The following is a 12,887-nucleotide window of genomic DNA, read 5'->3' on the forward strand; positions in this document are numbered from 1 at the left end:
TTTATACCATTACGATGCGGCGATTTACGTCGCGCGTTATCCTTTGCTTACCGAATCGGCGAGCCACGGCGAGGGTGTTAGCAGCAGACAGGGGAAAAGCAAGCTCCTCGATCGTACGGGATATCGATATCGGCGACCAACAACGGAACGAGCACGGTGAACGGTATCGCGATCGCGATAGATAACGACGAACGCGTCGGGACGCGTTTTTACGTGGACGCGACATCGACTGACCATCTGTCATCGAGGCTAGTGTAGCCATTAAATAAAAGGTGAGACGATCGCGCGATCGATTTCGTTCCGAGATGGCATCCGTGACGCGAGCACAGCGTTGCACGCTCGACCACGGCGTTACACGTGTCGCCGTGCACGAGGCGACCTCGATGACGTATCATTTTCCTTTCAAATGAACCTCGCTGCATTTTAATTAGCCCGGAGTAGGAGAAAATCGATCGAGCAGGGAAACCAATGGTTCGCGAGGCGACGCGATACGAGTCGGCCAATCGGCGTCCAGCGAAAGCGTCGAAGAAGTCCAGGGACGAGAAAAAATTTGCTCGACTCCGAGACCGTTGCTGCCGCTCGCTCTCTCGAGTCGTATGTTTATTTTAATGCGACCGCGGGACCACACCGCTCGTCCTGTTCGACGCGACAACGGCACTTCGTCATAAAACCACGTGCAAGTCGAGAGGTGTATTCGACGACCATTTGAAATTTAAATCGCGCGCGCAACGAGCGCATGAATCAACGCGTACAAACCTCGAATCCAGCTAAACTGCTCGTTTTTTCGCGTAGACTCGAACGCTAGACTCGTTCCACGGAATTAAACTTGTAACCTGGATGTCGCTCCAACTGTAACATCGTAGTAAATCGTGGTCGAAATTTTATTTCTTCGACGAAGGATCAGAAGTAACATACTAGAGATACAAAGTTCTCGATTGAAGATCTAACAATTTAGGAATACACATTTAGATACAAGGTTTATAGATGCGAGGAGAAACTCGTCGCTTTTTGTCGGAGCGAAATTAGCCGCGGTAGAGTGTGCGAATCGTTGAGATTTTCGATCGCGATTTATTGCGGCGATTATGCGTAAAATATATGGCCGGGAACAGAGCGGATGAAACGCGCCGCTGGTAATCGCGGACGGACATTACACGTCGTGTCAGGTTGTAATGTTGGTCGGCGTGAAACCCGTCGATATCCAACGACGATTTTCCAACAGCGCAATTAGTCGCATCCACGGAATAGAAATTCGCCTTCCCGGAAGGCGCGGCCGCGACACAGATGTCCCGGCGAAGACTTTCCAGCGATTCGAGACTATCGCATTCCACCGCGTATGCGGCCAGTTACCGCTCTTTCGAATCGATTTGATCCCGAGAGTTCCTCTCGCCGACGGATCCTTTCATGGCGAAACGACCGAATGCCTGGTCGGTAACGATCGAACTTGCACGGGTACGAGTTCAATTACGAAGAAACAATCTTACTGTTGGTAGTTAGGTTGGGGACATCGTGGTCCTGGACCAATGCGGATTATTGTATCGTGAATGTGATGATATAATACATGTCACTTGGGTGCAGTGTAGGGTCACATTCACATATTCATGGTCCCGATGTTTCTAGCTTGTCAATTTCTATGACTGGAAATTCCAATGGCTCCAAATTTCTATGTCCCCAAATTTCTATGCCCTAAATTTCTATCTCCAAAATTTCCAGTCCCTGAATTTCCATCTCCAAAAATTCTAAAGTCTCCAAATTTCAAAGCCTCTTGATCCAACCAAAAGAGACCTATCGAATACATAAAGTTAACGTTTGCATATTTCACAAGAAAAAGCCTCAGACAAAATACATTTGTCTTAAAAGAAAGGTATAATGACAAGTGACAAGCAGGAAATAAAAAGTCGTCTTCCGATTAATAAATCTGACGCCTTTCAACAGATAAGCCTGAAAGTGCTAATTATTCGCATGGATGATTTATTGAATCGATCGATGTTTTCCGATTCGTGCGCAGATTTCAGAAAAATATATGATGGAGAACGTTTAAAAGTCAACCGCTCACTATGATGCAATTTATTAAACTATGCAGAAACTATAATCGGCGAAAATTGATTAGATTTTTTGCGATGATCCACGCACGTACCTGGGTGACGCATGAGTTTTCACAGGTGTCAATCACACGTTCCACGAGGAAGTGCTTGTACAGATTGATGCATTAATAATTGGAGCTTTTGATATTCTACGAGAAATCCTTTCACGATAAATTAAAATTAAATATCAAATTTTTACAAATGGCTTCAAAGAATTAGCTTGAAGACAATTGACTTGAAAGAAAGAAAAATAATATTTTCTGCTTCGATGAGGCTAAAAATACCTCTTAAAAAAGATTGTTATGACAGTACTAAAATTAGATAGTAAAAAATATTACACGATATCTGTTAAAGAGTCTTCAACCATAAAATCGTTCATTATCGTAACGAACATAGTTACGTTAAGTGCACAATTTGTGCAAGATTGTTTCTAATTTCGAATTACCGAGCTGTTAGATTATAATGATCCGTTTTAACGACGCAATAAAGTTGCATGTTCGAAAACCGCAAGAATTTTTGCAGCGACGTAACAAATTGAACGGGCGCGCTCGGAGGGATGATTGGCATGGTTGAAAATATTAATAGGTAGAAATTCCCGCGTGTCGATCGAAGCGTTAATCGAAACGCTTTTCAACCCACGATCGATCTACCGTAACTCGAACGAATCGACCACAAACAGGTTCAAATGAGCTCCCGCGCAATATTCATAGCACATCAAGCGTCAACATTGTACGCGATCGGCGAACATTCACTTTTCAGAGGCCGATATCGAACCGATCTTCGAAGACAATAACGTCGTATCGACGCCAATCTCCTTTGTATCCTACCTCTTCGATGGATCTTCCATTTTCCGTGGCAAGATATTCCTGGCCATTCGAGGCGATATTCGTATCCGGCCATCGAGAGAGATCCGCCTCGGATAGCGAGTCTCACGGCGATCTTCCGCGTCTCTTTTCTTCCTACCGTGATGATCCCTTCTCCCTTTTGCCGTCGTACCACGCTCGGTAGAATCTCGTGGAGAGAAAACGCCCCGATGATCGGTCGTAAAACGTAAAGGGGACTCGTAAACGGAGTGAAAAGATGTCAGAACGTAAAAGCCGAGAACAGGTCCCCGACAAGAAGGCGTGGGCGTACGTGGTTGGTATCCTATCCTCTTCTTCCGCTCAGACACTTCTTTCGCTTCTTCTGCTCGAGATATTCAGACGAGTTATATTATTCCTTCCTTGTGATTTGTTCACCAGGAAGTCGGACCAGATCATAGTAGTCTACGATTGAAATTCGCTTGATCGATTGTAAGGAGAAGGTTCTTTGATAAGTACATGGCACTTCCGACGTGCCTTGAGCTACGTAGCTTGTGGTTGAAATGTAGAAACTTTTGAAGGACTTTTTACTTTTGGATGGTTGAATAATTTTTTGAGACTTCGAAGATACTATTTTGAAGGGTTTCAAACATTAGAGGTGTGAATTCTTAAATTTCCTATTTGCAAATTACCGAATTGTCAAATACCTGAATTTTCAAACACCGAATTCCCAAATTTGCAATTCTTAAATTCTCAAATTTCTAAGCTCCCGAAATTCTAAATCTCCGATTTGCAATTTCCCCATTTCCAATTTCCCCCACTCCCAACTCCACCACTTGCTATTTCCACTACTTCAAATTTCCCCTATTTCCAAATCCCCCATTCCTAATTTCCCCAATTCTCAAATCCCCCATTCCCTAATTCCCCCATTCCCTAATTCCTCTATTCCCTAATTCCCCCATTCCCTAATTCCCCCATTCCCTAATTCCCCATTTGCAAATTTCCCCATTCCCTAATTCCCCCATTCCCTAATTTCCCCATTTGCAAATTCCTCCATTCCCTAATTCCCCCATTCCCTAATTCCCCTATTCCCTAATTCCCCCATTCCCTAATTACCCCATTCCCTAATTCCCCCATTCCCTAATTCCCCCATTCCCTAATTCCCCCATTCTCTAATTCCCCCATTCTCTAATTCCCCCATTCCCTAATTCCCCATTTGCAAATTCCCTCATTCCCTAATTCCCCCATTTCCTAATTCCCCCATTTCCTAATTCCCCCATTCCCCAATTCCCCCATTCCCTAATTTTCCCATTCCCTAATTCCCCCATTCCCTAATTCCCCCATTCCCTAATTCCCCCATTCCCTAATTTCCCCATTCCCTAATTCCCCCATTCCCTAATTTCCCCATTCTCTAATTCCCCCATTCCCAAATTCCCTAATTCTCAAACCCCCATCCCTACTTTTCCCAACTCTCAAATCCCCCCTCCCCAAATTCCCCAATTCTCAAATCCCCCATTTCCAATTTCCCCATTCCCACCTCCCCCAATTCCCAAATCAAAATTCGCAAATCCCAACATCCCAAACCACCTCCTCTCACAACCAAATCATCTCATGAAATGAACCTCCCAACCATAAAACCTTATCCCCGGCACTCTATCAAAGAGCACTTAAAAGAGCTTAACAGTCTCTCTACATCTTGAAGCTGATTCGTGCGGACGCGACATCGTTATATTCGACGAAAGAAATCACTCAGGTCCACGTTTTGCGTCACCTATTACGCAACCAGATTACCGTGTTTCATTAGACAGGAGAAACTTGATCGTTAGACTCTGTTCGATACTCGGTAAAAAAAACAAATTCGGTCTTGATTGTCCGATCGAGATAAAAAGAAGGTAAGAGAAACGAAACAATAATACGAGAGTAGTGGGATTTGGATGGAGGAGCAAAGGGAAAGAGGAATGTTCCCGGGATGATTTCGATTCGACTCGGTAAACCGCGACGCAATCGTGCCAGGAGAATTTGCAGGAGGGCCGAGAGAAGATCATCGGTGAAGAATTCCAGCAGGAATGCCCTTGGGCAGGCACCTGTAACCGCGGCTCGACAGGAGAAACAGAACAGGTTGAGACATGGGCGTGGGTGGAGCGCTTGATCTTTCTCTCCCGCGCGATCTCTACGCTCTACGATGGATATAAACTGCGAGCGATACTATTTTGGAACTGAATGTGTGATGGAACTTGTGGTTTCGAATTTGGGAATTTGGGGAGGAGTTGGAAGGTTTGGGACATTTGGATCTTGGCAGGTGAGGGTTTGGAGACATGGGGATTTGAGGAGATTGGGATTTGGGGAGATTGGGATTTGGGGAGATTGGGATTTGAGGAGATTGGAATTTGGGGAGATTGGGATTTGGGGAGATTGGGATTTGGGGAGATTGGGATTTGGGGAGATTGGGATTTGGGGAGATTGGAATTTGGGGAGATTGGGATTTGGGGAGATTGGGATTTGGGGAGATTGGAATTTAGGAGATTGGGATTTGGGGAGATTGGGATTTGGGGAGATTGGGATTTGGGGAGATTGGGATTTGGGGAGATTGGGATTTGGGGAGATTGGGATTTGGGGAGATTGGGATTTGTGAAGATTGGGATTTGGGGAGATTGGGATTTGGGGAGATTGGGATTTGGGGAGATTGGGATTTGTGAAGATTGGGATTTGGGGAGATTGGGATTTGGGGAGATTGGGATTTGGGGAGATTGGGATTTGGAGAGATTGGGATTTGGGGAGATTGAGATTTGGAATTTTGGGATTTGGGGAAATTGAGATTTGGAATTTTGGGATTTGGGGAAATTGAGATTTGGGATTTTGGAATTTGGGGAAATTGAGATTTGGGATTTTGGAATTTGGAAATTTTAGAATTTGGGGATTTTAGGGTTTGGAGATTTTAGGATTTGGGAGATTCGAGATTTGGGTACTTTGGAATTTAGGAACTGTAGAATTTTTTAATTTTGAGATTTGTCAATTCTGTGATTTAGGTGTTTGGAATTTGAAAATTGTAAAATTTGACAATTTTGGGACTTGATATTTTAAGTATTTATGGATCTAAAAATTTTAATATTCGAAATTGACAGTACAACTTAAAAAATGAACTATCCATAAAATCCTAAAAGATTGTTCCACATGTATATGCACATCTGCCTCACCTACCACATCAATAACACTCAACTACCTCTCACTAATATCAAAACTATATTAATACCCCAAAATTCATAATTTACCAATGGTGACAAAGTATCAATGACATCAAGATTCTAATACCCGAACAAATAATTTCGCAAGTAGTTTAAACCCATCGCTCCGCGTCCATCGAGCGTTGTTCGAAAGGAAAGAGTGGCCTAAGGGCAGACGGGCTTGCCTCGGTGGCCGCTCCGGCAAACTGCTACCAAAAAACCAGCCGGGCTACCGAAGAGAAGCCGATCGTTGTTATATCTACATAGTCGACGAATAAAGGAACTCGGTATCATTCAACCGGCGAATCCGTCATCAGGAAAAAACACGAGCCACGTAAAAGCGAACTCTGTCGCAACAAGGATGAATCTCGCTCTCGTTTTCACTCTATCGATCGTTCAGCCATTTCCCGCCACGAGGGTCCCGCTGCTCTATTTTCTTCTCGTGACGCCTACGGACACGGAGCGGAGAAAGTGCACGCAGGGGAGAAAAATTGACATGGAAGCAACAGGATCGTTCTTCATCGGTTCGTCCGTGAACGGGTTCTTTGTCGCTCGGCCGAGGCGGCGACGAGGACACGAGCGAGCGTCGCGCGACAGATTTTATCGTAGCTGGAAAATTACGGGTTATCGGCGGCCTGATTAATGACCCTCCTTCGGATATCGGACGGTAATTAAACGCGCGGTAATTTGTGCACCGCGAAAGGGAACGCGCGTCGTTCGGCTGACAGGCCAACTAGGGTTGATTTAAGGAGCTGCACTCCTCCTCTCGCTCTTTGTCGACCGGCTATCTCGAAAAGCTCACAAACTTGCGACACCGCTTTCAGCGCTGTCCGTCGAACGATAAATTAACCGTTTCGCGCAGGAGCAAAAACCCGCCGTCATACTTAACGTCAAGGGAAAGCATCGCGGTATAAAATACCCCGGGAAATAGCCGATAGGTGAACAGAGAGCTTGTAGTTTTATTAAGTATACGGTGTTCGAAATCGTCGATGATTTAGATTGCGGTTTCATTCGTTCCTGAAATCAACTAAGCGTGCTTCGAACACGGGGTAACGAAGCGTGCACGCGTGTGAAGTATTAATGAAACTCGTTAAGGAAAAATATGTTACCGAAGGTAATGTATGACTGAAAATACCTGTACTGAGAATTGTATTTCATTTGCTAGTTTTAACAACACGATAATAAATTAGTCTGTGCAAGGATCGGTGTTCAAAAATGTCGTGCTTTAAAAATATTACCTATTGTACGTATTTTATATTGCTGTTCAATTAAAAATTTCCGTTCGACAATTTTTTCTGAGATAATATTTTTCTTCGTTATTCTTCTGTCGACAAGTTACTTCCTGTTATTTCCTTTGTCAGTTTAAAGAAATAAATACTTTTATTATCGAGTATCAAAGTGCTGTAAATACTGAAAAGTTTTGAGAAATCCGAATATTAAATAACAGTCGTGATCAGTTCGATCACCAATAGAATTTACCCGACTATCTGTTCCATCGCAACAATTGATTCGCTGGCGCAGGAAAAGACAACTATCGACTCGAGCGATCTTTCCCTGGCTCGTTAACCCTTTCTCTGTGTCAGAGTTGACTGAAAAGGGATCTGACCGCGTGAGACGAAGCCGAACATCGTTCAGCATCGTTCCACGGACGCAGTTTCGCTCGCTTTGTGTCCGTACCAACGATTACTGCCTGATGAATGACAAATCGTCGGAATTGCAAATCAAATTACCTCAAGTTCCATTATTCAAGAAACTCGAAGCTCTTCCTGCACTGCTTCTTGTGAACTCCGGGCAAAGTTGTTACTTGTCGGAGCATGTCGACATCGTGATGGGAACTGTGGACGTGCAAGTACAGATTGCTAATTTTTCTGTGTTAAATTGTTGCAAATTATATATTGAAACATTCTTGTGTTAACAAATTTCTGCATTAATAAATCCTTACTTGCACGAATTCAGCAATTCTTAAATTATATTGTCAAATTTGTATGTTTCCACATATGTACCTACATGACCGAGCCTGTGCATCATCGAATTCTTACTTGTTCAAATAACCAATTTCCTCAATCTGTACATTCTCAAACTCGTACGATATATACTTTAATTTCCAAATTCTACATTCAAATATCCTACATTTCCAAATTCATATAGCCCCCAATTCCTACGCCCCCTAATCCCCACATCCCCAAATCCCTACACCCCCATATTCCTACATTTCCAAATTCTTACGCTTCCAAATTCCGACATCCCCAAATCTCTACATTCCAGAATTCTCACATCCCCTAATCCCTATGTTCCCAAATCCCCACATCCCCAAATCCCCACATCTCCAAATCCCAACACCCTTATATCCCTACGTTTCTAAATACCTTGCGCCCCAAATTACTAAACTCCCAAATCGCAACATCCCCAATTCCCTAAAATTCCAAATCCCTAATTTTCCGAATCTCCACACCACCGAATTCCCACGTGCCTAAATCTCCAAACTTCCAAATCCCTAAATTCCCAAATCCCCAAACTTCCAAATCCCTAAATTCCCCAATCTCCAAATCCCTAAATTCCCCAATCCCCAAAATTCTGAAAATTCCAAATCCCTAAATTCCCCAACCCTCACCCCCTAAAACTAAAAATTCCTAAATCAAAAAATTTCTTAAATCGCCTAACACCTATCTCCGTACACCTATTCCCCCATAAAAGGGTCAAATGCAAAATTTCAAGTTTCACCGCGCACCCGTCAGCAGAATATTTAACCGTGCAATTGCGACACGTTCCCCGAGAAATTCGCTTGTCATTCGAAGAAATATACAGTGAACCTGCGTAAAATTGTATGTTCCTTTTTTTTCTTCTTATTCCTTCTTCATCGTCGAGGGAACATATTTTTCCCGTCGTTGTTTTTACTTTCAAATTAGATGCTACGCGTTTTGTATTAGCCTCGTTTTAGTCGTGCCTGCTTTAGCGGAGCGCCAGTTGAACAGGCTATAAAAGAACGCCGTCAAAGGCCGTAAAAAGTTCTAGTTTTGTACGATGCTTACGAAGCAGGTGCAAAGGGTGAGAGGTGGACGAGGTGAAAAGCGCGAGGTTTTTAGAGGAGAGGACATCGTAAACGTCGCTTCGCACCGTCGTACTTTCAACATTTCAAAGTCGCGGCCTTCTTTTTTTATTCCTGCACGGTGCATCGGTTGTAATGGATCGTGAGAAACGATCGCGACAAATTATTGCTGGTTGACGTTCAATGTACACTGCTCTCATTTTGTCCGAAGTGTAAATGTCTCAAATCAGTTGCAGAACTTGTATATACGTTTCAAGAAAAAATTGTACATTTGTCTGTTTTTGCAGTGACATTCATTTTTGATTAAGGTTATGTTAACCATTGCATTAAGGTTATGCTGTCTTTTAATATTACACAAATTTTGTTCGCAACCATTTATTCTAACACATCTTCTGGATATGTCTCTGAAAGAGACATACAGTTCTTGTCTGAACAATTTTGTCCTAGCACATCTTCTAGGTATGAATATTTCTTTCAGTATCATACAATTCTTGTCTCAACAATTTTTTCCCAGTACATCTCTTTCTAGAGACATGTCTGTATACTCTCCTCAACATACAATATTCCAAAACACTTTATGATACCATTTATATTTTTTGGAACATTGAACGATCTAAAATAAACATGTCCTATATGATAAATCGTCAACAGATGATTATAGAGACCTAATAATGAAAATGAACAACAAGTTTCAAAAAGTCTCTGGGAAGAAAAGAAACGGTAACGCAAAGAAAGCGACGTAGCCGCGTCATTAAAAGTGAACCAAGAAGAATTGACGTCTTATTAAGCGACGGATAACGTCGACTAGAGCAGTCAGAGCGTCAACGAGAGGCGAAGGGCATCGTCCGTTATCATCGGCTTGTCCCAATGGCTAAATGATTCAGCGAATTCCTAGCGTCCCTTTGGAGCGGTTCCGACCAATCGATTACACGCCAATCGGATCGATCGATCGCGCTAACTAGATCGTAATAGGAGGAGGCTGGTGCTACGCCAACTTGTAATCGTGGCTACCACTTGAGCCGTACCTGTCGTCGGGTTCCTGCGACCACTCGCGGTCCATCGAGTAGATCGTAAAAAGACTAGGACCGATGACATCGGTTAGACGTTCCCAAGACATGGTAATTAATCTTATAACGCATGTGGAAGAATATTTATATTTGGATACTTAGAAAGGTGTTGGTTAACGTTCGGGTTAACTGAGATTTATTTCGAGATTTAGATTTTGAATAAGTTGGAAAGTTTAGAAAGTTTAATTTGGAGGTTTAGAAATTTAAGAAGGTGGAGTTTTGACAGGTTGAGAATGTAATAGTTTATTCGTTGGGGAAGTTAGAAATGTTCCTTGTAAAGTTACCGAAGAGTGCAGGTCAAGAGGTCTTCATAAACTCAATTGTTCACTGCTCTAACACTCAACTACCACCAATAGTGTGAACACTTTGAAAATCGAAAAAATGACAGATTTGGAAATTTCCTTTTACCTGCAACGATGTCTCTAAATATTTTGCAATGCAGTGTCACTGAAAGAAGCTTCTGCAAGAGAGGATAAATAGAAATGGTATCAGGTCGTTAACCGTGACGGGATCGGTTCCTAAATCGATTCGTTTAATCTCGCGATGTTATCGACGGTCATTTGGTATTTTTCGCGTGTTACAGAGCGCGTGCTGCGTCCGATCTGCGCAGAGATCCCCGCGTTAATAATTTAACGCGTCATTTGGCCGCCATGCAAGATAGACGAGAAGAGCCTGCGTGCCGCGACGTTCTTATTTAAATGGCTGAACGCCGTGTAATTATTTCACCGGCGCTCCCCTGCCATTACGAGAAGCATCCGACGGCGAGTTCTTGCGCTCGCATCAACCTCGAGACTCGCGGCGCCATTGAAAATCGCGGTCTTGAAACGATCGTTATCGTATTGGCGAATCCGTTCGAGCCGGATGACCGACGTCGAAGAAGCGAACCAGCCGGCCTCCGGTAATTAAACTCTCGCGATTTTCCCGTCACCGTCGTCAGTTTTTTGCGCTTCGCACCTTCCACCCTCCGCGACTTGTTCGGTTCAGCCGGCGCGAGAATCATTAGCGATCCGCCACTCGAACAAATCGAAAAAGGAGCCGGTGAGCAACCGGCAGCTGAGACGACCAGTCCTTTCGTCGAAACGCTCACCTGTACCGGCTGTGAAACCGATTCATGCGGGCGAATCGTTTTGCCGACGTTAGACCTTTTACCTAACGTTCTTCCCTACTTTTTCGAGGATTCTAACACCTTAACATATCTGATTCTTTCACTGTGTCATGTTGTATTAGACTAAAATCATAAACTCAGTTCAGAAGGACGTTGTAACTTGGGAGCAAAACTTGATAACTTAGCAGGTTATGAACTCCTTATGAATCATCTTCATCTTCTTGTGCATCAAAAATATTACAAAAATGATACTATAAAAATTGCGAAATTTTTACAAATAAAATGAGAGATGTTCTGACGCTCTTCAGTGAAAGTCAAGATGACTTGAGTGTTAAAGTTTGGTATACCCATCTATGTCTACGAATTAAAGACAGAAAATGGAAACTGAAGGATCGAAATCACGGAATTAACGATATGAAAATAGTCACGACAACAGGCGCATACGAAACGTCATGTTGCTTAAGTAGACGAGGGTCAGTGACGCGCGTGGCAAACAAATAGCTGGTTCGTTTAACATTTGCTCCTGCTTGCCTATTTGCTCTCGATTCTTTGCGTCACGCTAGGCTAGAAGCATTCCACGAACTAATAACATTGACCGCGTAACAAGCAACATCGTTTGCAAACGCTTACTTCGCGTAGCCACGTTTGATAATGCGTGCAACGCTCGTAAAATCCTCTGCGAGCCTAGATAACGCCCTATAATAACTGAAACGACTTGCTACGCCCTCGTAGGGATTACTGTTCTCCGTGGAAACTTTCCAGAAATCAACCCTTTTGATGACCTTGTGGAGACAAGATATACCTTGGTCTTGTAACTTCATTTTGTTGCAGAGTGATTGTTTTAGAAATCGTTTAAATCAATGGATAGTTTGAAGTAATATGTGAACACTGTTCTGTATGCAACTAATTAAATTCAACTGATAATTGGAAAATTAGGATGTTTCATGTTTAGAGGTAGTAAGTTTTGTTTTGTTATGATAGCAGTTTACTAATTTGATCAGAACGATGTATCGTATTATCAAGTCTCTATTATGGCAGACTACTTGTGTATTTGTGAAATACTTAAGCTTATAATATATTCCCTTGAAGTTTTTATTTCTGATGAAAATCATAAAAAGTTGGATAAATACTGAATACTAGAACAATAATTGACATCGTATACATAATGAAAGACTTGTTATGTTGATCATACAATGTTACACCCAAAATTTTTGTAAACTTCTATATTTTATATGAATCCTACATAATGAATTGTATACATATGAATTGTACATAATCTTTACATACCTAAACTAAAATATATTAACTTCAGTATACATTACAAAAGACTAAAAATCTTCCAATAAAAAAACCTGCATCGATTTCATAAAATATGCATGTAGCAAAGTATTAAAAGCAGCAATAAAAAATGAAAGTAGTGTAAAAGCGAATGAACGTCGAGTGTGAAGAATAGCCGGCGGAAACGAGTATTTTTCACGGAAGACGAAAGGATTGCCAGAATGCAGCATACGACCGGTCGCATGCCGCAGGAGAAGCTGTCTCCGAGTCGCATCGGAAGAATCATGGC

General features: G+C 42.6%; 1 protein-coding gene across 9 annotated transcripts in view; it reads right to left on the minus strand.

Annotated features, from left to right (window-relative positions):
* Window positions 1-12,887, minus strand: part of klu (zinc finger protein klumpfuss) — a 94,484-nt gene that overhangs the window by 24,632 nt on the left and 56,965 nt on the right. For 2 of the 9 annotated variants that reach the window (XM_076530273.1, XM_076530272.1), the window contains exon 2: window positions 2,909-3,266. The exons of 5 other annotated variants lie outside the window; for them this stretch is intronic. Coding sequence is in view for 1 of the 4 variants with exons in the window: in XM_076530267.1 (XP_076386382.1) it covers window positions 52-237 (186 nt within the window). In the remaining 3 variants the exon portion in view is untranslated. Of the gene's footprint in view, window positions 1-51; window positions 264-756; window positions 850-2,908; window positions 3,267-12,887 lie in introns of those variants that run through there. 2 more of the 9 variants (XM_076530271.1, XM_076530267.1) reach the window with 2 other exon arrangements.

Source organism: Megachile rotundata, chromosome 3, assembly GCF_050947335.1.
Source record: "Megachile rotundata isolate GNS110a chromosome 3, iyMegRotu1, whole genome shotgun sequence".
Lineage (NCBI taxonomy): Eukaryota > Metazoa > Arthropoda > Insecta > Hymenoptera > Megachilidae > Megachile > Megachile rotundata.